This window comes from Mesoplodon densirostris, chromosome 6, assembly GCF_025265405.1.
Source record: "Mesoplodon densirostris isolate mMesDen1 chromosome 6, mMesDen1 primary haplotype, whole genome shotgun sequence".
Taxonomy (NCBI): Eukaryota; Metazoa; Chordata; class Mammalia; order Artiodactyla; family Ziphiidae; genus Mesoplodon; species Mesoplodon densirostris.
In genome coordinates this window covers 117363537-117391065 of record NC_082666.1, presented here as the reverse complement: position 1 = coordinate 117391065, position 27529 = coordinate 117363537, and the positions used below count along the sequence as shown (strand labels likewise).

Genomic DNA, 27529 nt, shown 5'->3' with positions numbered 1-27529 from the left:
ATCCTTTGTATTTCTGCAGTGTCAGTTGTTACTTCTCCTATTTCATTTATAATTCTATGGATTTGAGTCTTCTCCCTTTTTTTCTTGAGGAGTCTGGCTAATGGTTCATCAATTTTGTTTATCTTCTCAAAGAACCAACTTTTACTTTTATTGATCTTTGCTATTGTTTCCTTCATTTCTTTTTCAGTTATTTCTGATCGATCTTTATGCTTTCTTTCTTTCTGCTAACTTTGGGGTTTTTTTGTTGTTTTTCTTCTTCTTTCTCTAATTGCTTTACGTGTAAGTTTAGGTTGTTTATTTGAGATGTTTCTTGTTTCTTGAGGTAGGATTGTAATGCTCTAAGCTTCTGTCTTAGAACTGCTTTTGCTGCATCCCATAGGTTTTGGGTCATCGTGTTTCACTGTCATTTGTTTCTAGGTATTTTTTGATTTCCTCCTTGATTTCTTCAGTGACCTCTTTGTTATTAAGTTTTGTATTGTTTAGCCTCCGTGTATTTGTAATTTTTTACAGATATTTTCCTGTAATTGATATCTAGTCTCATAGCATTGTGGTCAGAAAAGATACTTGGTATGATTTCCATTTTCTTAAATTTACCAAGGCTTCATTTGTGAGCCAAGATATGATCTATCCTGGAGAATGTTCCATAAGCACTTGAGAATAATGTGTATTCTGTTGTTTTTGGATGGAATGTCCTATACATATCAATTAAGTCCATCGTGTTTAATGTATCATTTAAAGTTTATGTTGCCTTATTTATTTTCATTTTGGATGATCTCTCCATTGGTAAAAGTGGGGTGTTAAAGTGCCCTATTATGATTGTGTTACTGTTGATTTCCCCTTTTATGGCTGTTAGCATTTGCCTTATATATTGAGGTGCTCCTATGTTGGGTACATAAATATTTTCAATTGTTGTATCAAGGGATTGATCCCTTGATCATTATGATCCCTTGATCATTATGTAGTATCCCTCTTTGTCTCTTGTAGTGTCTTTATTTTAAAGTTTATTTTGTCTGATATGAGAATTGCTACTCTAGCTTTCTTTTGATTTCCATTTGCATGGAATATCTTTTTCCATCCTCTCACTTTCAGTCTGTATGTGTCCCCAGGTCTGAAGTTGGTGTCTTGTAGACAGCGTATATATGGGTCCTGTTTTTGCATGCATTCAGCAGTCTAGGTCCTTTGGTTGGAGCATTTAATCCATTTACATTTAAGGTCGTTATTAATATGTATGTTCCTATTACCATTTTCTTAATTGTTTTGGGTTTGTTATTGTAGGTCTTTTCCTTCTCTTGTGTTTCTTGCCTAGAGGAGTTCCTTTAGCATTTGTGGTAAAGCTGGTTTGGTGGTGCTGAATTCTCTTAGCTTTTGCTTGTCTGTAAAGGTTTTAATTTCTCCATCAAATCTGAATGAGATCCTTGTTGTGTAGAGTAATCTTGGTTGTAGGATTTTCCCTTTCATCACTTTAAATATGTCCTGCCAGTCCCTTCTGGCTTGCAGAGTTTCTGCTGAAAGATCACCTGTTAACCTTATGGGTATTCCCTTGTATGTTATTTGTTGTTTTTCCCTTGCTGCTTTTGATATTTTTTCTTTGTATTTAATTTTTGATAGTTTGAGTAGTATGTGTCTTGACATGTTTCTCCTTGGTTTTATCCTGTATGGGCCTTTCTGTGCTTCCTGGACTTGACTGACTCTTTCCTTTCCCATATTAGGGAAGTTTTCAACTATAATCTTTCAGATATTTTCTCAGTCCCTTTTCTTTTTCTCTTCTTCTCTGGGACCCCTATAATTCAAATGTTGGTGTGTTTAATGTTGTCCCAGAGGTCTCTGAGACTGTCCTCAATTCTTTTCATTCTTTTGTCTTTATTCTGCTCTGTGGAGGTTATTTCCACTATTTTATCTTCCAGCTCACTTATCCCTTCTTCTGCCTCTGTTATTCAGCTATTGATTCCTTCTAGAGAATTTTTAATTTAATTTATTCTGTTGTCCATCATTGTTTGTTTGCTCTTTAGTTCTTCTAGGTCCTTGTTAAACGTTTCTTGTATCTTCTCCATCTATTTCCAATATTTTGGATCATCTTTATTATCATCACTCTAAATTATTTTTCAGGTCGACTGCCTATTTCCTCTTCATCTGTTTATTCTGGTGGGTTTTTGCCTTGCTCCTTCATCTGCTGTGTGTTTCTCTGTCTTCTCATTTTGCTTAACTTACTGTGTTTGGGGTCTCCTTTTCACAGGCTGCAGGTTTGTAGTTCCCATTGTTTTTGTTGTCTGCCCACAGTGGCTAAGGTTGGTTCAGTGGGTTGTGTAGGCTTCCTGATGGAGGGCACTGGTGCCTGTGTTCTGGTGGGTGAGGCTGGATCTTGTCTTTCTGGTGGGCAGGACTGTGTCTGGTGGTGTGTTTTGGGGTGTCTGTGACCTTATATGATTTTAGGCAGCCTCTCTGCTAATGGGTGGGGTTGTGTTCCTGTTTGCTAGTTGTTTGGCATAAGGTGTCCAGCACTGTAGCTTGCTGGTCGTTGAGTGGAGCTGGGTCTTAGGGTTGACATGGAGATCTCTGGGAGAGCTTTTGCTGTTTGATATTATGTGGATCTGGGAGGTCTCTGGTGTCCAATGTCCTCAACTCAGCTCCCCCCCTTCACAGGCAAAGGCCTGACACCCGGCTGCAGCACAAAGACCTTGTCTGCCACACAGCTCAGAAGAAAAGGGAGATAGAAAGAAAGAAAGGAAAGAAAGAAAAGAAAAGAAATGAAAGTTATTAAAATAAAAGTTATTAAAATTTTAAAAAATGAAAAAGTAATTAAGAAAAACTAAAGAAGGAGAAAAGAAAGCAGCCAAACCAAAAACTAAATCCACCTATGATAACAAGCACTAAAAACTATACTAAAAACAAAACAAACAAAAAAACAACAAAGAAAAAGGACAGACAGAACTCTAGGACAAATGGTAAAAGCAAAGATATACAGACAAAATCACACAAAGAAGCATATACATACAAACTCACAAAAAGAGAAAAACGAAAAAAAAAATATACATCTATCTATATATAAAAAAAGGAAGAGAGCCACCAAATCAATAAACAAATCTACCAATGATTATAAACTCTAAATCCTAAACTAAGATAAACATAAAACCAGAAACAAATTAGATGCAGAAAGCAAACCCCAAGTGTACAGTTGCTCCCAATCTGGGGATGATTCATTGTCTATTCTTGTATTCCCGAGAGGCAGAGTACATCAAGTTGATTGTGGGGATTTAATCTGCTGCTCCTGAGGCTGCTGGGAGAGATTTCCCTTTCTCTTCTTTGTCTGCACAGCTCCTGGGCTTCAGCTTTGGATTCAGCCCCGCCTCTGGGTGTAGGTCGCCTGAGGACGTCTTTTCTTCGCTCAGACAGGATGGGGTTAAAGTAACAGCTGATTAGGTGGCTCTGGCTCACTCAGGCCGGGGGGAGGAAGGGGTACAGGATGCGGGACAATCCTGCAGCGGCAGAGGCTGGCATGACGTTGCAACAGCCTGAGGCATGAAGTGTGTTCTCCTGGGGAAGTTGTCCTTGAATCCCGGGTGCCTGGCAGTGGCGGGCTGCACAGGCTCCCGGGAGGGGATGTGTGGATAGTGACCTGTGCTTGCACACGGGCTTCTTAGTGGCTGCAGCAGCAGCCTTAGCAACTCATGCCCGTCTCTGGGGTCCACGCTGATAGCGGTGCCTCACGCCCGTCTCTGGAGCTTGTTCAGGCAGTGCCCTGAATCTCCTCTCCTCACGCACCCCAAAACAATGGTCTCTTTCCTCTTTGGCAGCTCCAGACTTTTCCCCAGACTCCCTCCAGGCTAGCCGGGGCGCACTAACCCCCTGCAGGCTGTGTTCACGCCGCCAACCCCAGTCCTCTCCCTGCGCTCTGACCGAAGCCCGAGCCTCAGCTCCCAGCCCCGCCCGCCCCGGCGGGTGAGCAGACAAGCCTCTCGGGCTGGTGAGTGCTGGTCGGCACCGATCCTCTGTGCGGGAATCTCTCTGCTTTGCCCTCTGCATCCCTGTTGCTGCACTCTTCTCCACTGCTCCGAAGCTCCCCCGCCTCCGCCACCAGCAGTCACCGCCCGCGAAGGGGCTTCTAGTGTGTGGAAACCTTTCCTCCTTCACGGCTCCCTCCCACTGGTGCAGGTCCCATCGCTATTCTTTTGTCTCTGTTTATTCTTTTTTCTTTTGCCCTACCCAGGTATGTGGGGAGGTCTGAGGTCTTCTGCCAGCGTTCAGTAGGTGTTCTGTAGGAGTTGTTCCACATGTAGATGTATTGCTGATGTATTTGTGGGGAGGAAGGTGATCTCCATGTCTTACTCCTCTGCCATCTTGAAAGTCTCTAGAACTTTTTATAACTGAAAATTTCTGCATGAAGTTATTTAATAGGCAATTAGATATGTACAAGTCTGGAATTTAGAAGAGAGGTTCAGACTGAAGATGTAAATTTTTGATTCAGGTAAATGGTGTTTAAAGCCATGGAACTAAATAGAATCATCTTGAAGACAGGGTCAAAGACTAAGCACTGGGGCCATTAAACTTTTACAGGTCAAGAAGATGAATAGGAACTAACAAAGGAAATTGAGAAGGAATAGCTACTCAGAGGGAAGGATAGCAAATGGTGGAGTTTGGGAGATCAATGGGAGTGTTCTGAAGAAAGAGCAACCAGCTAGATCAAATTATGCCAGGAAGTCAAGTAAGAGGAGAAAGGAGAATTGACTATTGGGTTTAGCATCATGGTCGTTGCCAATAACCTTAACAAAAGTAAGTTTCGTAGAGTGATAGTGACAGCTTCATTAGACTTTGAGATTGGAGAGGGAAAGTAGAAACAGTGAGTAGAGACACATCATGCAATTTTGCTGTAAAGAACATATAAATGGAATGGTAGTTGGAAATGAATGTGGGATCAAGGGGCTTTTGCTTTGTTTTTAAGTAGAAACTATTACAGCATGCTGGCATGCTGATAGAGTGATTCATTAGGGAAGTGTTGGGGAGTGGGAAATTTCCCCCTTTACCTCTCCTGAATTCTTGTGGCAGGACTAATAATAAAACTGACACAAGACAGATTAACAGGAGAAAAAGAACCAAATGTTAATTCACGCACATGGAGGTCTCCTAGAAATAGAACCTAAGAGCAAACAGCTTTTATACTTTTTAGACAAAGAAATAATAAACTGGTGAAAAATTGACAGGACAAAGAAACTTAGGTTTGGAGTACTCAGTTGGTGAAGAATCTAAACAGAATTTAGGCTTAGGGTAGTAAATTTAAGAAGTAAAAGGTTTATACAGGCTTCTTGGCCTGAATTTCCTATCTCTGGTGAGAAGGGTATCCTAATACCTCCAGATGCAGGGAGAGTGCCTTTTGCATGAATGACTTATTTCCTGCTTTCCTGCTTTTGGGGAGACAGAAAGGAGTGTCAGAGTGTCACTCTTCCATTGGCCATTTCTTAAGTAACTTAATTCAAAATAATCAATATGCTACTGAGGCACATTTTAGGGTGGCCTACCCTGGACCCCAACGGAAGTAAAAATTGAGAGGCAGGGTTGAACAGGGACAACTTTAGAACAATGTCTGAGTAGGAAAGAAGGAATTTCTTCTCCTGTACAATCAATCTGTGCAGGAACTGGCCTTAGATAGGAACAGGGAAAACATTTTTTTATCTGAAGGGAAAGCATAGTATATGGAGCAGGGAAGTTTGTACCTTTAGGAGTGGAGCACATAGACATCCTTTTTATGATTGCCTCTGCATTCTCAGTAAAATCAGGAGCTAAGCCATCCTCTGAGACTGAGGAGTGATAAGGAGTTATCGGAAGTTGGAGGTGAAATAATCATCTGGGAGAGTAAAAGAATGTTTATACATGTAGGAGGATTGCTGGGCAGTTCTAAGGTACCATCTGAACAAGGTGCTGACAGATTTAAAGTGAGACAGTCAGTAGGATGTGTGTGTGCGCATGTGTACGCATTGGTGTGTTTCCAGTCACATTCTGTTGTTCAGATGCAGTCAGTGATGATTTGGATTTGTTCAAGGTTTGTGTTTTGCCCTGGAAAGTTTAATTCAGGGAGAGGGGAGCAAGGGCTTTGGGAGTTTGGGCAGTGGAGTAATAATGACCTTGGGCTTTGAAATCTAAGCTGAGTAAGAATCAAAGTGAGGATATGTAAGGAAGCAAGAGATGGAAAAATCAATGAATTGAAGGTTCTGGGCCATTTAAGGAATTGTTGGATTAAATTAATTAACAAGTAGTAGTGGTAGTAGTAGTGGTCAAAGAGGAGAGAAATTGAAATGGAGTTCATGAGTTATTAGTAATGACATAATGTAGTATATAACTCAGGAAGTCTATGTAAAAGTAGATTGAGAGACAAGATTATGGGAGGAGAGGACGTAAAGAAATTATGAGCCCATAATACTGGAAGCATCATCTGTATATGTCCCAGCTATCTATTTTTATATAACACATCTCCTCAAAACTTAGATAAAACAATGTATTATTATTATTTTTTTTTATTTTGTCTGTGTTGGGTCTTCATTGCTGAGCACGGGCTTTCTCTAGTTGCAGCGAGCGGGGGCTACTCTGCTACGGTGCATGGGCTTCTCATCTGTGGTGGCTTTTATTGTGGAGCAGGGGCTCTAGGCACACCAGCTTCAGTAGTTGTGGCACACGGGCTCAGTAGTTGTGGCACATGGGCTTAGTTGCTCCACAACATGTGGGATCTTCCTGGACCATGGCTCAAACCCATGTCCCCTGCATTGGCAGGCAGATTCTTAACCACTGTGCCAGCAGGGAAGTCCCAACAATATATTACCTCTCACAGTACTGTGGTTAGTTCCAGGTAATAGCTGGGATTACAGTCTTCTAAACACTCAACTGGGTGGAAATCCAAAATGGCTCATTCATATGGCTGACAGTTGATGTTGGCTGCTTGCCAGGAGCTCAGCTAGGCTGTTGACCAGAGTGCCAACATATGGTCTCTCCATTAACTTGGACTTCTTACATCACATGTGTTGTGTTCCAAAAGCAATTGTCCCAAGAGTGAGTGTTCCAAGAGGCAGGAAGCAGAAAATACAAAGCCAGTGAAGGGTTACACCCAAACTGTCACAGTGTTATTTCTACCATATTGTGTTAGTAGAAGCAATCTCAGGGCCCACACAGATTCAAGGAGGTGTGGGGAATAGATTCTAACCCTTGAAAGTGGTGGCAAGGTAACATTGCAGAAGAACATGTGGAATGGAAGATATTGTTGTGGCCATCTTTGGAAAATAAAATTTGCCATAGCATGGATACTGAAATCAATAATAATAATAATAGGACTAGTGTTGGAGGGAGAGAGAGTGAGCCAGGTGTTAAAATGCTGATTAGGAAGAACAAAGAGCTATTTTGTTGTAGATACCCACAACAAGGTGAAATAGAAGATAATGAGTTTGTTGGTATGAGCTTTAGCAAACTTGGGGTTTGAGGAAAAAGGAAGGGATAATGGTATAAAAATGGCAAGGAGGAACAAGAAGGATATCTACCTCACTCTCAGGTCAAGTGATAAAAGAGGAAAGGACTATCTACCCTTAAAGAAGGCTACAGGAAAGAGGTATTCTCAAGGGACAGCCAATCTCAGAGAAAGAAGGTAAAGATTATGTTCAGACAAGAAGATGTGTATACAATGGATTTTGCTGATGACGAATGAAGAATGCCAGAAGATGGGGAATTCCCTGGAGGTCGAGTGGTTAGGATTCCATGCTTCCACTGCACGGGTTCGATCCTTGGTCAGGGAACTGGAAATTGTGGAAGGGTGTGTGGGGTTGGAGAAGGGTGGGAGACAGAGTTAGGTTAGGGAGTATACAGAATCACAAGGGAATGAGAGTCAGGAGATGATAAATAACCTAGGAATCTTGAGATTCATTGGTGAGTAAGGAAAACAAAGTTACTGAGCATGATGGGATTAAGGCATGATGGTCTCTCTAAGACAAGTTGTTACGTTAAAGTTGCAAGAATTGGGGACGGTATCCTTGGAGCAAAGAGGGTGTTGTGAGACCCTTCTTCAGTTAAAGACCACTTTAGCCCCAGGAGTATGGGGATCTCTATAAGAAATAAAATGACTTTTAATATGTCCACGGGTAAATATTATATAGCTTCTTTTCTCTTTTATTTTTGACAGAGTATTGAAGTATAATTGACGTTAATAAACTACAGTTCTTAAGTGTACAATTTAATAAGGGTTGTTGTAGTGTGACCATCACCAAAGTCAAGATAATGTACATATCCACAAACCCAGATATTTACTCAGGTCCCTTTATAATCTCTCTCTCCAGTCCTCCCTCCCTTCATTCTTCAGGCAATCACTAATCTGCTTTCTGCCATTACAGATTAACTTTAAATTACAAGAATTTTATGTAAATGAAATAATACAGTATGCACTCTTATTTTGTGTGTCCTTTCACACAGCATAATTATTTTGAGATTCATCCATGTTGTTAGGTGTATCAGTAGTCCACAATACGTTTATATATTCACACGTTGATAGTTACGTGGGTGGTTTCCAGATTATAGTGATTACAAATATATCTGTTATGAACATTCATGTACAAGTTTGTATGGACATATGCTCTGATTTATTTTTGGTCAATACCCAGGAATGTATAGGCTGACTCATATGGTAGATGTTTGTTTAACATTTTAAGAATCTGCCAAACTATTTTCCAAAATGAGTATATTATTTACATTCCCACTAGTAAAGTATGAGTGTTCTAGTTGCTCAGTATTGTTATTATTCTCTCTGATGACGTCTGCTTTTTATTGGGGGATGTGTTTATGACATCTACAGTTAATGTTATTATTGACGTAGTTAGTTTTAAGTGTATTCTCTTGCTAATTGTTTTCTCTATGTCCCATATGTTATTTGTATCCCTTTTCTTCTTTTTCTCTCTTCTTTTGGATTAAGTTTATTACAACATTTTATCTCCCTTTTCTGATCTATTAGCTGTTTTGTAACTTTATTCCTTGCTTTACTATTCATGGTGTAAACCTTTAACTTATGACAGTTTTTGTTCTAATGATGTTATATAATACAACTTCACTTATAGCATTATAGCCTTACAATTGAATATTTTCATTTCTCCCCTCCCAGCCTCTGGACTATTGTCAACTATTTATTTCTACATATGTGATAAACCCACAATTCTTTATTGTTACTTTTGATTTAACCAGATGATTGTTTAAATACATTTAAATAACAGGAAAAAAAGTCTTATTTATTTACCCAAACAGTTACAATTTCTAGTGGTCTTCATTATGTTGTGTAGATCCTTATTTCCATTTGGTACTATTTTCTTTCCACCTAAGGAATATTTAAGATTTCTTTAACATTTCTTGTAGTGTGCACCTGCTGTTAATGAATTATTTTAACTTTTGTATGTCTGAAAAACTCTTTTTTCTCCACTTTTGTTTTTGAAAGACACTTTTACTGGGTATAGAATTCTAAGCAACAGGTTTTTTTCTTTGAGTACTTAAAGACGTTGTTCACTTGTATTCTCATGCATTTTTTTCAACAAGAAGTATTCTTCCATCTTTATATTTCTCCCTCTGTGCATATATAATCTTTTTTCTCTAGCTACTTTTAAATTTTTCTTTCTCACTTCTTTTGAGAAACTTAACTACAATGTACTTTGGTGTAGTTTTCTTGTTTCTGGGTTTCATTAAATTTCTTGGATGTATGGATCTATAGTTTTCATCAGATTTGAAAATGTTCTACCATTTTTTCATTTTATATATTTTCTGTTCCTTAAGAACCCCTGCTTTGGGCCTCCCTGGTGGCGCAAGTGGTTGAGAGTCCGCCTGCCGATGCAGGGGATGCGGGTTCGTGCCCCGGTCTGGGAGGATCCCATGTGCCGCGGAGCGGCTGGGCCCGTGAGCCATGGCCGCTGAGCCTGCGCGTCCGGAGCCTGCGCGTCCGGAGCCTGTGCTCCGCAACGGGGGAGGCCACAACAGTGAGAGGCCCGCATACCGCAAAAAAAAAAAAAAAAAAAAAAAAAAAAAAAAAAAAAAAAAAGAACCCCTGCTTTCATTCAAAGTCACCAATTACGCATATAATAGGACACTTCAAGTTATCCCACAACTCACTGATGCTTTGTTTAATTTTTGGTACTTTTTACTCTCTTTTTCATTTTGTACAGTATATCTTCCCATCCCTCAATCTTTTCTTCTGCAATGCTTAGGCTGTCATTGATTCCATCCAGTTTATTTTTCATCTCAAATATTATAGTTTTCATCTCAAACATTATAGTTTTCATCCTTAGATGTTTGATTATTTTAAAAAAGCTTCCATGTTTCTACACTTAACATACTCAATCTTACCTGTAGCTCTTTGACCACATAAAATGTAGTCATTATAACTGTTTTTTTGTTTGTCTGTTTTGTTGGTTTTTTTTGCAGTATGTGGGCCTCTCACTGTTGTGGCCTCTCCCGTTGCAGAGCACAGGCTCTGGATGCGCAGGCTCAGCGGCCATGGCTCACGGGCCCAGCCGCTCTGCGGCATGTGGGATCTTCCCGGACCAGGGCACGAACCCGTGTCCCCTGCATCGGCAGGCGGACTCTCAACCACTGTGCCACCAGGGAAGCCCTGTAACTGTTTTAATGTCCTAAACTACTGATTCTATCATCTGGGTTGGTTTTGATTAGTTGATTTTTTTTTCTTTTTAGTTACGGGTCATGTTTTTCTGCCGTTTGCATTCTTGATAATTTTGATCAGGTACATTTGTGAATTTTGCCTTGATGGATGCTTAAAATTCTTATAAATATTCTTTAGCCTTGTTCTGGGATGCAGGTTCTTAGAAACAATTTTAGCCTTTGGGTCTTGCTTTTAAGCTGTGTTGACAGGACCAGTGAAGTGTTTATTTTAGAGCTATTTTTGTTGAACTACCAAGGCAAAGCCCTTTTGTGTATTCTACTTGATAACTCACTAATTATGAGGTTTTTCTAGTCTGTAAATTGGAGATAGGCACTATTTTATTTCTGTGAGAACTATATAGGTACTATTTTCTCTATTCCTTTTGGATGGTTCTTCCCTGAACCTTTGGTAGTTCATTATCTCCACTCCCACACACACATATATGCACAGTGATCAGTACTCAGCCAAAGACTCAAGGGGGACCCTCAGCTGAACTCCAGAGTTCATTATGAAATGATAACTATGATAAGTCTAGTAATCATCTGTTCTCATGCAAAGTTACAATATTATTTATTGTATTCCTTAATCATTTGACACTTAAAGAGTGGAAATGAGAACAATCAGGTGCAGATACTGCATTTCTGAAGTTAAGTGGGCACAGTTTGAATGCTAATAAGGTAGGTTAGAAGCTTGGGTTATCCCAGAAGTAGCTGATAAGCATACCTTATTGGATGGTGTCATTCAGATATAATAATTCTGTGTTCCAAAAGACTTTCCCTAATGAACAAAACAGAGGCTGTGTCTAGAACATTAGTAACTAACTGTCTAAATTTCCTAAGAGGTCATTACAGATTTTATAAAACCGTACTTTAGTTTACCTAGAAAAACAAAATGTATAATCCATAACACTTCAAATGAAGAACGTGTGGACGAAGAAGCCAAACTAATCGCAAGCTATTCTGAGTCCCAGAAGGGCAATCCCTGCTCTAGAAATTGATGCAGGAGTACTAAGAAGTACTGATTGCTCTAAGAACCAATCCTTACTTAGTTACATGGATGGGCTGTACGTTGTTCTTTTTTCTTTTAATTAAGTAATTTATTTATTTATTTATTTATCTATCTTTGGCTGTGTTGGGTCTTCATTGCTGCACACGGGCTTTCTCTAGTTGCAGCGAGCAGTGGCTCCTCTTTTTTGCAGTGTGCGGGCTTCTTACTGCGGCAGCTTCTCTTGTTGAGGAGCAAGAGCTCTAGGTACACGGGCTCAGTAGTTGTGGCTCGTGGGCTCTACAGCGCAGTCTCAGTAGTTGTGGTGCATGGGCTTAGTTGCTCCACGGCATGTGGGATCTTCCCAGACCAGGGTTCGAACCAATGTCCCCTGCATTGGCAGGCAGATTCTTAAGCACTGAGCCACCAGGGAAGTCCCCTTTGTTTTAAGTCCTTACTGAATTTTGTTACAATATTGCTTCTGTTTTTTTTTTTTTTTTTTTGCGGTACACGGGCCTCTCACTGTTGTGGCCTCTTCCGTTGCGGAGCACAGGCTCCGGACACGCAGGCTCAGCGGCCATGGCTCACGGGCCCAGCCACTCCACAGCATGTGGGATCTTCCCGGACCAGGGCACGAACCCGTGTCCCCTGCATCGCCAGGTGGACTCTCAACCACTGCGCCACCAGGGAGGCCCTATTGCTTCTGTATTATGTTTTGGTTCTTTGGCCGCGAGGCACGTGGGATCTTAGCTCCCTGACCAGGGATCAAACCCACATTCCCTGCATTGGAAGGTGAAGTCTTAACCACTGGACTACCAGGGATGACCCTGTATGTTGTTCTTTCTCATTATCAAGACAATTCAAAGAAAAGGTCTAAAAATGCACCCTCTCATCCTAAATAATTCATTTTATTGCACAAATGCCACTGACTTTGTAGCTAATGATCAGACCTCAGAAATAGAAACACTATTCCAGAAAATGGTGAAAGATATTTTTATATTAATCTAACATTTTACTTGTGAAAAAGTATCTGGTAGACAATGAAAGTCCTGTGTACTTTTTTAGGAAAAATTCTGTATCATTTTTCTCTATAATTTAAAGGATTTCTAAGGCTTTGTACACATGTAAATATAAAAAATATATATATAATATGCACTGTAATTTTTAGAAGCTATATTTTTTACTAAACATAGGATTACTCAGTAAAAATTTGCTCAATGAATCTGCCCTAAGAATAAATTTCTTTTTGGAGGGGTTTAAATGATACAAAATAATGACTTAGTATTGTAATAAAATTTCATCAATTTTATTAAAAGCAGATTCCATTTCTTCACATAGTTAAGTAAGTTTTGTGTTTTTTTAAAGCCCATTTTATTGTATTACTTCATAAGAGTAAGTTGGCTCAGTGAGGCTGTCACTGATAAAGACATGTACAAAGTTAGCACCAAACAGCTATAAATGCAGATAGCCACAATGACCTTTCCAATATGTACAAACTCCCTTTACACATACACACATATATTTACAGCTAATAAATAACATTTAAAGCCAAAGCATTGCTGATATATATAGTGAAGTCTGTAGAAGCCAGAGTTCCCAGGGGCATACACTGATTTGATTCATATTTTCTTAAGTTGATGCACCCTTGCTCAAAACCCAAATCCAGAGAATTAATGAATTAACAATAAAGGGTGATGCCAACAACATGTCACACAACATTTTATTTTTAGAGAGAATTCATTCCAAGCTGGCTGATGTCAATCACAACATTTGTCCTATTTTGTACAGGCAAAACCATATTTCTCAGATGAAGGGCTTAAATGCTGGCACCACTGGAACAATTACTAATCCATTATGTTCCAATACATCTCTTGATCATTTACTTTCCAAGCCACGCTGAGAAATAATCATACATGTGGGGCTTCATACGTGAATATGTGTTCAGACACCCACACACATTCACAGTTTGGATTCCCAGCAATAGCCTCTGAGATATTTGACTTCTTTATCATTTTATAATAATATATAGAAAAGCATTCTGAAAATATGAGATCTAGTTTATAAATAATTGTTCACTCACTCTTGACTAGTTGTTAAAAACAACAACTCTCACGATATTCCATGTGATTATAACAATGGAGGATCCTTTTAACTGCCCACGATGGTTTTAAGCACTGCCTATGAATATATCCTGTAACTCTTCTATTTCTTTACTTAGTAAAAACAATCTTTGTCTAAAATTTGTAAGAGTTTGCATGATGCAAAATTTGACCTTGAGCACATATTTTCTTATCAAAATTAGGGAAGAAAGAGACATGCTCAAAGTCTGACTGAAGCATGGCTGAAATAAGCCTAAAATTAAATAGTAACCATCGTATATTAAAGGACTTCAAATCAATGAATATAATTTTGAAAATCTGATAATAAAATTATTGTTTCACTTTCTTTCTCTGTAGTTAAAATTATGTGTCAGTGGATGATAACAGGCTCATTTTAAACGCCTATCCAGGGAAATTTGTTAAAATATAATCTTGAGACAAAGCAAGAAAAGGAAGGGGAAAGACTAAGCAATAAACAGTAAAGCCTATTAAGATTTAATTGATCTCAATATTATATGTCCTTTAATTTGTAACTTATTTATGATGCAACCAACCACAGGGAGTATTTAAAGCGTTCGTGCTTTATCAACTCTATTCTCCATTCCTCTCTCCAAGTCACTAGTTCCTGGTTAAGTCCTGGGCTACATCCCAATGGCAAGAGGAGAATAATTCCAAGAAAGCAGGTATTTTGACTGAAAAGTAAATGGGTCCAACTCATGCCACAAAAAATCACTTTCTATATTTAGACTTGGAGAAAACTTTGAAAAGGTTATCAGTCTAGAAAATGTAGAATTCCAATTAAAATGTGAGGTTCTAATCAATTTTAGGCTATGGCTAAACTTACTATATGAAGAGGTCTGATTATTTTACCATGAGCCCAAACAATTCTTATTTCTTTCTCAAAGGACAGAAGGCAGTGCTTTTCATATCTGCTATTTTTAATGTTGAAAGATGTGCTATTTGGCCACTCTACTCATCAAATTGAATTAGCCACTTTTCAGTATTTGAGACTGTCTCCTAAAATAACTAACAAGGCTATAGAGCTGGGATTAATACTCAGGAAAATCCACCTTTAACCACCCAAAGCACTGGGCGTCTTTTGTAAAAGTTACTTCATTCTTCATAGAATTCATAGGCTGTTCTTTCTTCTGTAGATTTGCCCAGTTTCTGAGAGAAAACAGAGGAAGAATGGCAATTTATTACCTGCTTAGTGTTTTATAACCCTCCTCCCCTCCCCCCACTACCTTCATGGTGAAAAAGTAGTCACCTGGAAGTTCAGAACAAAGGTTGTGAGAATAAACTGAATCAGAGGAAGTGGCAGGCTCATAAGAATAAAAGACACTCTAATATTTACTTAGCCATGTCCTGATAAGGAGTATCATTTTCAGAAGACTGAACCAAATGATTTCAAAATTTAGGAAGATTGCTTACTTCTAAAACTTGTTAAATAAAATACCTATTTTTTTTTCTTGAGAGTTCTAAACAGTTATATCAGAAAGAGAAGATTTTATTTGATTGATTAATTTAGTCACAGAGGCGACAAACTGCAGACGGTTATTAGTCTGATTCATAATTACCTCCTAGATAAAGATCAGATGTAAAAAAAAAAAGCTCTCTAAATATCTGTTGTTCCAGTAGTCTTATAATCAGATGAGGAATGTATCATAACTATCTCAGATAAAGTCTTATAACTTATATAAGTAATATGACCAATATGACCAGAAATTCTTTATAAACAGCTGGAGTTATTTCCTAATTTTTCGAGTTTTGTTTTTAAATTCACATTATATATTTAGAGTTGTGGATGATTTGGAGAGAATGTATGCAGAGGTGTGTTTGTGTATGTTTATAGGTAATGTAAAAGCAATGTATGAAACTTCATATAGGAGTTCCTTTCAAAGAGTTAAAGCAAGTGTGAAATTGCCTCAGATTTGTGATGAGGAAAAACAAAGCAATGAAGCTCTTAGTAGAAGTCTCCACTTAGACAAAAATTCAGTTATTCTCCCTGGCTCAATACCAGTAACTATTCTCCATTTCAAGTTTATCTTGAGTGCTCTTACATTAATGTTTTCAATCCAGATGGCTTCATCTTGTCACTCAAAGTACATATGTCATAATGCCATTATGTAAAAAAATAAAAGAATGTAAATATTGCATGTGCATAGAGAAAGTCTGAAAGGATATAAATTAAAATGTTAATTGGGGGTTGTCCCTGGGTGATAGTTATAATGATTTTATTATCTTTTTGCCTATTTTTTCTAATCTATTCAAAATCCATAATTATCCATGGATAAACTATCTTATAAAATGGAAATTAAAAATAATAGAGATATTCCACATTAGGGTCTTTAATATGCTTTTTTTGATTAGAAAATTCTTATTCTGTGCTTTGGTCTATAAATGTAACCGGGAGAAGACAAACCGAAAGCAATTGGCTTTTCTATTTCCAAATGATGTTGTGACTAACATTTCCCATTGTTTCTTATGTCACTGGCTTCTATGATATGATCTAAGCTTTCCCCCTTTATACCTATAAGCCTTCGGCACTTGGCTTCTGGCAGGGGAATGAGTGGAGGAATGAAAGTGGCACACTTTGGGAATTCAGGAGGGGATGGGGAAGGTCACATGTTCAGTCTCTACTTAGTACTGACACTCTGGCATGATTCAGCTGACAGCTGCCATGTGGATTAGCCTTAAAGGTCAGGTAGAAAAGAGCCAGGCAGTTGTTTTGAGATGGAAAAGAGAACCATCTCCTAAACTCTAAGTCCACTAGCTTTCTGTTTTGGGGGGTTTTGAGATGGATGCTTGGTGGCTGCCCCCTTTGGCTCTCTGTCCTGGAATCTGCTGGCACTCGGAGAATCAAGGACTCGGGCTGCAGCTGATGTTTTGCTCCCCTGGGTACATCCTGGGAGGAGCTGCACCCACAGCCGCAATCACGGCTTCTAACTTGTGTTGTATTCACTGCACACAGGGTCTGTAAATGGGGCAGTACAGGAAAAAGCAGAGGTGAAGATTCTGTGGTAGTTCAAGATGTAAAATAAAATCTAAAAAGTGCACCTGGGGTGAAGGTCAGAGTTGACAGAAAGAACAGAAAGAAAAAGAAAATAGAGGAAGTACGCCAAACGCAAATGCACTGGTCTAATGTGTATGCAGGAGGCCTGAGAAAGGCCACCTGAAGGCTCTGATCACAAGTCTCAGTCCAAGCCTTTAGTTCACGGGTGAAGGGTAATGCATGAAGCAACATCCTTCAGAGAGCAAGTTCAAGATACCCAGAGAGCCTTAGCCCATGATGCTCACCAGCCAGACTTTCTATTCAGAGACTTGTCATGGCATTTCACAAATATCACAGGTGACTTTCCTTTCTGCAGATGAGACATTTTCTCCCTGGAACAGAAGATCACCCTGTGGAAGAAAATGGACGTGAACACACCATATTGGAACAATAAAAATGACTGTTCAAAAATAAATGGTTCAGGGCTTCCCTGGTGGCGCAGTGGTTGAGAGTCCGCCTGCCGATGCAGGGGACACGGGTTCGTGCCCCGGTCCGGGAAGATCCCACATGCCATGGAGCGGCTGGGCCCGTGAGCCATGGCCGCTGAGCCTGTGCATCCGGAGCCTGTGCTCCGCAACGGGAGAGGCCACAACAGTGAGAGGCCCGCGTACCAAAAAAATTTAAAAAAATAAATGGTTCAGTCAGCGCTGTTTGAATCCTACATAATCGTTCTGATTGTTTTGATATTTCCAATAATTACCTGTTTATATTCAGGCCATTCAGGTCAGCAACACATCCAAATCAGAGGGTTATCTGAGGGCTTAACCCACTGTCTGGCAGTAAAGCTAGTTCATCAGTACAGACAGGCACACAGACAGCCTGGAGCAGGCTTAAAATCACAAGATTTTCACCAAAAAATGATACAAGATCAATTTTACCACTTCTTAGTGTCTGCATTAGGGAATTCACAAACTAGCCTTCAACTGGCCCTGCTGGGAAAACAAATACTCTGTATAGCCTCTCCATTCACAACATCTTTTCCCCCTCTTTGGTTATGAAAGAAAATGACAAAAGAGAAATACATTATCAACCCTTATTTATTTATTCATTCATTCATTTATTGGTCATGCCTCGTGGCTTAGGGGATCTTAGTTCCCCAGCCAGGGATTGAACCCAGGCCCTCCACAGTGAAAGCACTGAGTCCTAACCACTGGACCACCAGAGAATTCCTTATAAATCCTAATTTAAAGAGTCATTTTATTTACAATAATAGTACACTACAGTTTGCAAAATCCCTGTACATTTAGTATAAAACTTTTAAATCTTACGGGGCTCTCTATGCAATTCATTTTATCTATGTGGAGTGGGGTTGGGAAGAGAGGATGAGATTATCTTGGAATCTTGTCCTTCTTGAAGAGGTTAGTTTTAATCTTTGAATGTCCAAGTGGCATCTCTGAGGTTCTCTGCATAACTGTTTTGTGCTTGCAAGAATCAGTGCTAAATGAGAAGCTGAGATTCCTGAATTCTAATCTCAACTCTCACTCAATGACTATGGCAATTCAGAGTTTAGGTTTTCTTTCCATGAAATGCAGAGATACCATTACTTCCCTAGTATGACAATAAAATAACACTCCTAAAAAATGATAGGTGTAATTATCTAGGTAATGTAGTTTTAAAGACAAAGCTTACTAAAGTTTCACCTGAACACTGGAGGCTCCATAAATACTATTTCTAGGTAATAACAGTAGAGTGAATGAAAATGAATGGAGAGGGGCGGAGTCAAGATGGCGAACTACGAGGACGTGGAATTCACATCTCCTCACAACTAGGGCACCTACCAGGCACCGGTGGGACATGTAAGGGGACGGGAGGAATCCCCAGTGACCAGGTAGGACACGGAGAATGGGGGGAGTCAAGGGGGATGAGAAGCAGAGGTGGGATGGGACTGGCGCCCCTGAGGGGTGGCTGGGGGAGGGGAAGGGATCCCATGCTGGAAGGGGGAAATGGGGGAACCACGGGGGGGCAGAAGATCAAAAGTGAGCGTGGCCAGGTTTCCCCTGCCCACTTGGACCCCGAGGAACCGGCTGAGATCCCGGGCCTGATCCGCTACCCACCAAGGCCCCCTCCAGCAGCCCTGAGGAAGTGGGAGGGTGAGAAGGGGGAGCAAAAGCAAAGGCCGGATCTCCGGCACCCCTGAGGGGCGGCTGGCGGAGGGGAGGAGTTCTTACACCGGCGGACCCACCCACGATTAGGGGTCCAGTGGGGTGGGGGAGACCCTGGGGGAGACGGTGTTCGTGGGACAGGAAGGAACAGAAGGGAACGTAGCCAGTGCTTTCCCTGTCCACTTAGGCACTGGGAAGCCTGTTGGGCTTGCGGGCCTAATCCTCTGCCCTTGGAGCCTCCCTCCTGCCGCCAGAACCTGAGCCCCACCCCTACACCCCCAACCAGGGCCCCACCTCTACACTCCGAGACCCCCTCCAATGCACTCAGCCTAAACCCCACCCACACACGCTCACTCAGGGCCTTACCTCCAAACTCCAGAACCCCACACTCCAGAGGCCCTCCTTCCAACGTGCTGCCTCTCCCCTTCTGCACACGTCCTAGGCAGAGGCCCCGCCCCACGCTTGAACATCACCCAGCCTAGGTCCTGCCCCACGCTCAAGCGTCAGTCCCCCACCCGCCTAGGTACCACCCTACCCCAAACCCCGCCCCTGCCTAAGTTCCACCCCCTGCCTAAATTCCACCCACATAGCCAAGGCTTTTTTTTTTTTTTTCTGTGTGGTTTTATTTTACCTTGTTGCAGTAGTTTCAATTATAGTTTTATTTTTCCTAATATATTTTTTATCTTTCTAATTTTATTTTGTTTTTATCCTTTGATATGGTACTGCTCCTTTTTTTCTTTCTGATTTCTTTTTTTTTTTTAACCACGCCACAAAGCTTGTGAGATCTTGGTTCCCAGGCTGGAGGTCAGGCCTGAGCTCCTATGCTGGGAGCTTCAAGTCCAAACCGCTGGACTAACAGATAACCTCAGACCCCAGGGAATATTGATTGGAGTGAGGCCTCCCAGATCTCCTCATCTCAGCAACAAGACCAGGCTCTATCCAACTGCCTTCAAACTCCAGTGCTGGAGGTCTCAGACCAAACAACCAGTAAGACAGGAATACAGCACCACCCAACAAAAAGATTAAAAAAATTAAAAAAAAGAAATGACAAAAAAATGTTACAGACAAAGGACCAAGGTAAAAGCCTATAAGACCAAATAAATGAAGATGAAATAGGCAATCTACCTGAAAAAGACTTCAGAGTAATGATAGTAAAGATGATCCAAAATCTTGGAAACAGAATGGAAAAAATACAAGAAACATTTAACAAGGATCTAGAAGAACTAAAGAGCAAAGAGTGATGAACCACACAATTACTGAAATTAAAAATACTCTAGAAGGAATCAATAGCAGAATAACTAACACAGAAGAATAGATAAGTGAGCTGGAAGATAAAATGGTGGAAATAACTGCCAGAGAGCAGAATAAAGAAAAAACAATGAAAAGAATTGAGGACAGTCTCAGAGACCTCTGGGACAACATTAAATGCACCAACATTTGAATTATAGGGGTCCCAGAAGAAGAAGAGAAAAAGAAAGGGGCTGAGAAAATATTTGAAGAGATTATACTTGAAAACTTCCCTAACATGGGAAAGGAAATAGTCAATCAAGTCCAGGAAGCACAGAGAGTACCATACAGAATAAATCCAAAGAGAAACACACCGAGACACATATTAATGAAACCATCAAAAATTAAATACACAGAAAAAAAAATTAAAAGCAGCAAGGGTTAGTGTTAGCATACAAGGCAATCCACATAGGGTTAACAGCTGATTTTTCAGCAGAAACTCTACAAACCAGAAGGGAGTGGCAGGACATATTTAAAGTGATGAAAGGGAAAAACCTACAACCAAGATTACTCTATCCAGCAAAGATATTATTCAGATTTGATGGAGAAATTAAAACCTTTACAGACAAGTTAAGAGAATTCAGCACCACCAAACCAGCTTTACGACAAATGCTAAAGGAACTTCTCTAGGCAGGAAACAGAAGAGAAGGAAAAGACCTACAAAAACAAACCCAAAACAATTAAGAAAATGGTAATAGGAACATACATATCGATAATTACCTTACACATAAATGGATTAAATGTTCCAACTAAAAGACAAAGATTGGCTGAATGGATACAAAAACAAAACCCATATACATGCTGTCTACAAGACACCCACTTCAGACATAGGAACACATACAGACTGAAAGTGAGAGGGTGGAAAAAGATATTCCATGCAAATGGAAATCAAAAGAAAGCTGGAGTAGCAATTCTCATATCAGACAAAATAGACTTTATAACAAAGACTATTACTAGAGACAAAGAAGTACACTACATAATGATCAAGGTATTAATCCAAGAAGAAGATATAACAATTATAAATATTTATGCACCCAACATAGGAGCACCTTAATACATAAGACAAATGCTGAAAACCATGAAAGGAGAAATCAACAGTAACACAATAATAGTAGGGGACTTTTAACACCTCACTTTCACCGATGGGCAGATCATCCAAAATGAAAATAAATAAGGAAACACAAGATTTAAATGATACATTAAGCAAGATATTCTTAATTGATATCTATAGGACATTCCATCCAAAAACAACAGAATACACTTTCTTCTCAAGTGCTCATGGAACATTCTCCAAGATAGACCATATTTTGGGTCAAAAATCAAGCCTTGGTAAATTTAAGAAAATTGAAACCGTATCAAGTATCTTTTCTGACAACAACGCTATGAAACTAGATATCAATTACAGGAAAAAAAACTAAAAATTACAAACACATGGAGGCTAAACAATATGCTACTAAATAACCAAGAGATCACTGAAGAAATCAAACAGGAAATTAAAAAATACCTAGAAACAAATGATAATGAAAACAAGATGACCCAAAACCAATGGGATGCAGCAAAAGCAGTTCTAAGAGGGAAGTTTATAGCAATACAATCCTAGCTCAAGAAATAAGAAACATCTCAAATAAACAACCTAACCTTACACCTAAAGCAATTAGAGAAAGAAGAACAAAAATCCCCAAGGTTAGCAGAAGGAAAGAAATCATAAAGATCAGATCAGAAACAGATGAAAAAGAAATGAAGGCAACACTAGCAAAGATCAATAAAACTAAAAGTCATTTCTTTGAGAAGATAAACAAAGTTGTTAAACCATTAGCCAGACTTATCAAGAAAAAAAGGGAGAAGACTCAAACCAACAGAATTAGAAATGAAAAGGGAGAAGTAACAACTGACACTGCAGAAATACAAAGGATCATGAGAGATTACTACAAGCAACGATACGCCAATAAAATGGACAACCAGAAAGAAATGGACAATTTCTTAGAAAAGCACAACCTTCTGAGACTGAACCAGAAAGAAGTAGAAAATATAAACAGACCAATCACAAACACTGAAATTGAAACTGTGATTAAAAATCTGCCAACAATCAAAACCCCAGGACCAGATGGCTTCACAGGTGAATTCTATCAAATATTTAGAGAAGAGTTAACACCTATCCTTCTCAAACTCTTCCAAAATATAGCAGAGGGAGGAACACTCCCAAACTCATTCTACGAGGCCACCATCACCCTGATACCAAAACCAGACAAGGATGTCACAAAGAAAGAAATCTACAGGCCAATATCACTGATGAACACAGATGCAAAAATCCACAACAAAATACTAGCAAACAGAACCCAACAGCACATTAAAAGGATCATACACCATGATCAACTGGGGTTTTTCCCAGGAATGCAAGGATTCTTCAATATATGCCTATCAATCAATGTGATACACCATATTAACAAATTGAAGAATAAAAACTACATCATCAACTCAATAGATGCAGAAAAAGCTTTTGACAAAATTCAACACTCATTTATGATAAAAACCCTCCAGAAAGTAGGTTTAGAGGGAACTTACCTCAACATAATAAAGGCCATGACAAACCAGAGCCAACATCATTCTCAATGGTGAAAAACTGAAACCATTTCCTCTAAGATCAGGAACAAGACAAGGTTGCCCACTCTCACCACTATTATTCAACCTAGTTTTGGAAGTTTTAGCCACAGCAATCAGAGAAGAAAAAGAAATAAAAGGAATCTAAATCAGAAAAGATGTGAAACTGTCACTGTTTGCAGATGACATGATACTATACATAGAGCATTCTAAAGATGCTACCAGAGTACTACTAGAGCTAATGAATGAATTTGTAGAGCAGCAGGATACAAAATTAATGCACAGAAATCTCTTGCATTCCTATACACTAATGATGAAAAATCTGAAAGAGAAATTAAGGAAACACTCCCATTTACCATTGCAACAAATAGAATAAAATACCTAGGAATAAACCTGCCTAAGGAGACAAAAGACCTGTCTGCGGAAAACTATAAGACACTGATGAAAGAAATTAAAGATGATACAAAGAGATGGAGAGATATACCATGTTCTTGGATTGGAAGAATCAACATTATGAAAATGACTCTACTACCCAAAGCAATCTACAGATTCAATGCAATGCCTATCAAATTGCCAGTGACGTTTTTCACAGAACTAGAACAAGAAATTTTACAATTTGTATGGAAACACAAAAGACCCTGAATAGCCAAAGCAATTGTGAGAAAGAAAAACAGAGCTGGAGGAATCAGGCTCCCTGACTTCAGACTATACTAGAAAGCTATAGTAATCAAGACAGTATGGTACTGGCACAAAAACAGAAATATAGATCAATGGAACAGGATAGAAAGCCCAGAGATACACCCACGCACAAATGGTCACCTTATCTTTGATAAAAGAGGCAAGAGTATACAATGGAGGAAAGACTACCTCTTCAATAAGTGGTGCTGGGAAAACTGGACAGCTACATGTAAAAGAATGAAATTAGAGCACTCCCTAACACCGTACACAAAAATAAGCTCAAAATGGATTAGAGACCTAAATGTAAGGCCAGACACTATAAAACTCTTAGAGGAAAAGAAAACATAGGCAGAATACTCCATGACATAAATCACAGCAAGATCTTTTTGACCCACCTCCTAGAGAAATGGAAATAAAAACAAAAATAAACAATTGTGACCTAATGAAACTTAAAAGCTTTTGCACAGCAAAGGAAACTGTAAACAAGACCAAAAGACAACTGTCAGAATGGGATATATTTGCAAACGAAACAACTGACAAAGGATTAATCTCCAAAATGTACAAGCAGCTCATGCAGCTCAATGTCAAATAAACAAACAACCCAATCCAAAAGTGGGCAGGAGACCTAAATAGACATTTCTCCAAAGAAGATATACAGATTGCCAACAATCACATGAAAAGATGCTCAACATCACTAATCATTAGAGAAATGCAAATCAAAACTACAGTGAGGTTCACCTCACACCGGTCAGAATTGCCATCATCAAAAAATCTACAAACAGTAAATGCTGGAGAGGGTGTGGAGAAAAGGAAACCCTCTTGCACTGTTGGTGGGAACGTAAGTTGATACAGCCATTATGGAGAACAGTACGGAGTTTCCTTAAAAAACTAAAACTAGAAGTACTATATGACCCAGCAGGTCCACTACTGGGCATATACCCTGAGAAAATCATAATTCAAAAAGAGTCATGTAGGGCTTCCCTGGTGGTGCAGTGGTTGAGAGTCCGCCTGTTGATGCAGGGGACACGGGTTCGTGCCCTGGTCCGGAAGGATCCCACATGCCACGGAGCGGCTAGGCCCGTGAGCCATGGCTGCTGAGCCTGTGCGTCTGGAGCTTGTGCTCCACAACGGGAGAGGCCACAACAGTGAGAGGCCCGCGTATCACAAAAAAAAAAAAAAAAAAAAAGAGTCATGTACCACAATGTTCATTGCAGCACTATTTACAATAGCCAGGGCATGAAAGCAACCTAAGTGTCCATTGACAGATGAATGGATAAAGAAGATGTGGTACATATATACAATGGAATATTACTCAGCCATAAAAGGAAACGAAATTGAGTTATTTTAGTGAGGTGGATGGACCTAGAGTCTGTCATATAGAGTGAAGTAAGTCAGAAAGAGAAAAACATACCGTATGCTAGCACATATATATGGAATCTAAAAAAAGAAGAAAAAAATGGTTCTGAAGAGCCTAGGGGCAGGACAGGAATAAATACACAGACGCAGAGAATGGACTTGAGGACACACGGAGGGGGAAGGGTAAGTTGGGAGGAAGTGAGAGAGTAACATTAACATATATACACTACCAAATGTAAAATAGCTAGTGGGAAGCAGCCGCATAGCACAGGGAGATCAGCTCGGTGCTTTGCGACCACCTAGAGGGGTAGGATAAGGAGGGTGGGAGGGAGACACAAGAGGGAGGGGATATGGGGATATATGTATGCATATAGCTGATTCACTTAGTTATACAGAAGAAACTAACACAACACTGTAAAGCAATTATACTCCAATAAAGATGTTAAAGGAAAAAAGAAGAAAAAAAAAAACATGTGAGCTACCTTTGTAGTCTAGAGATTAAAGCAAAATAACCATTAAAAAATTGAATGGAGAAAAATAAATTTAATTACTTTTTTTGAGTCTCTCCTGCCTTTACTCTGATCTTCTCAATAGCAAAGCCGGGGCTGCTCCACCAGTTGGACCAGCTGAAGTATGAATCGCTGATCCATTTGAGTTTCAACATTAGCAATTCTCCAATATCCACCTCAGTGTAAATTAGAAAGGAGTATGTTTTATTTGTGGAAACTTCAGGCCTGAATAAAAAATCAACATATTTGGTTAGTTCTGGAAAGCAGGGTTTGTTTGTTTGTTTTTTCCTTTTTCTTCCTCCTAAAATATAAATAGCTTTACTGTTCGGGGAATATTTTTCAAATGCAAAAAATGTCCAACAAAATACTCAAGATGCATGTCAATGGCATTTAGTGTATTTTAAACGATACCTATACTAATGTGGACCTTTAATGTATTCCAACTTTTATCCTAACAATATGAACTATGTAATATAATTCTTAAGAGAAAAAAGTTCATAAGTCCACCATTTAGAGATATTATTTTCATTTGCATATATTCCCTTTCAATTTGTATTGATATGTGAACGTGTCCTTTGTTACAGTCATAGTGTACATAATACAATTCTCTATTCTTTCTTTGTTCACTTCATGTTTTACCTTTCACTTTTTGCTATGTTTTACCTAGTTTTCTATAATTACAGTTTTCAGAGGCTAGATTGATTTTCTTGATTTGTTAAACCACAATTCACTTAGCCATTGCCTCAGTTTTGGACACTTGCTTTGCTTCTAATTTATGCTACTATATGTATCACTGCAATGAACATCTTTTGCCATATAGCTTTTAAAAAAATTTTCTGTTAAATAAGTGTTTTTCTAGGTGTCCTATGCCTCTTCTCTTCCTCAGACTAATGATTAGAGCAGGTAGCAGTGCCATGATAAACCCACATGCTGGAGGTCATGTTCCGTGGCTACTCACAGGGTGAAAGGGATGTTCTCACTCTCGGCCACAGTGCCATACAGAGAGATCTCGAAGGCCTGGTTGGTGTGTGTATCACTCTCAGTCCCAGAAAAATGTATCTTTACTTGGTAATGGAAGACTGTAGAGAGAAAAGCAGAAAAACCTCTGATCAGTCTTTATGGAACACTACAGCCCAAGTAAGCAGGCAATTCTGAACGACAGACAGTATCTTACTAATGATCAACAGGAAGTGCTCATACATGACTATAATTATGTGTGGCTTGGAAAGATTTCTTCATGTCTGTACAGTGCTCACTACTAGAAAATTCAGAATTTGAATTCTACTCCCTTGTATTAAGTGTGGTTGTAGTGGATAGGAAGAATCCAGGTGTGTCTGAATTGCTAAAGCCGACCCAGAAAGTAGTCAACTTTGGTGGGGTACTAGGAAGATCAAACCAAGAGGCCAAAATTCCCATGAAGCTTTCTCTATGAACTCCACCTTTCCTTGGCTGTTTTGTCCCTTAGCATCTGGAACAAGCATATTTGGTATTTTTTACTGTCACTGTATGTGACCGTGTTTCTTCATGTTTCTTGGGTATGTCTGACCTCCCTACCCTGTATGTAGGCTCCTTCAGTTCAGAGGGTCACGTGTACCTTCTATTCTCCACTGTCTAGCACACAGTCAGTAAATAATAGGCTCACAATAACATTATTTCATTAAATCACCAGTGAGGCTGTAAAGACAGCCAGTTCCTAAAGTGTTCTGTATTAGGGAGAGCCTCCAGAAGCAGGTACTTAAACTTCCACACCTCCTCCTACTCTCCCCATCTCTACTAAAAACCCTAAGTAGATGGGATGCAGGAGAGGTTAAAGGGTAGGAAAGGCAGCAGGCTTGCAACACAGCTGTAAAGGATGAAGAGAAAGAGTTTGGGTTAAATGGAGCCCTTGCAGGCATCGCCACAGACCAGAGCAAGGGAAGTCTGACTGCCGAAGTGTCCCCGGAGAACACTGAGGCAGGATGCTGGGGATGAGTGAGCCCTGCCCAATTCTTCAGAATATTATGGTGTCCTCTATACCTGACACACACTTCCTCATTCTGAAAAGTCAAGGAAACTAAGGATTCCCTCATTGCTTAGAAGGTTTCCTTGAATTACAGATGCTCCAAACCTCTGGACCACCAAATGCACCTCTAGATTCTAACAAACCACCTTAAAAATGGGTGCCTCTATCAGATATATTTTACCCTGGGAAACTGTTCTTCAATGCC

General features: G+C 39.6%; 1 protein-coding gene across 1 annotated transcript in view; it reads right to left on the bottom strand.

Moving 5' to 3' along the window:
- Positions 1 to 12961: 12961 nt before the first annotated feature.
- Positions 12962 to 27529, bottom strand: part of LPL (lipoprotein lipase) — a 30398-nt gene continuing 15830 nt past the window's right edge. The window contains exons 7-10 of the mRNA XM_060102493.1: positions 26281 to 26401; positions 25365 to 25547; positions 17038 to 17142; positions 12962 to 14907 (exon numbers count right to left, since the gene is read on the bottom strand). Coding sequence (XP_059958476.1) covers position 14907; positions 17038 to 17142; positions 25365 to 25547; positions 26281 to 26401 — 410 coding nt within the window. The 3' untranslated portion in view covers positions 12962 to 14906. The remainder of the gene's footprint in view (positions 14908 to 17037; positions 17143 to 25364; positions 25548 to 26280; positions 26402 to 27529) is intronic.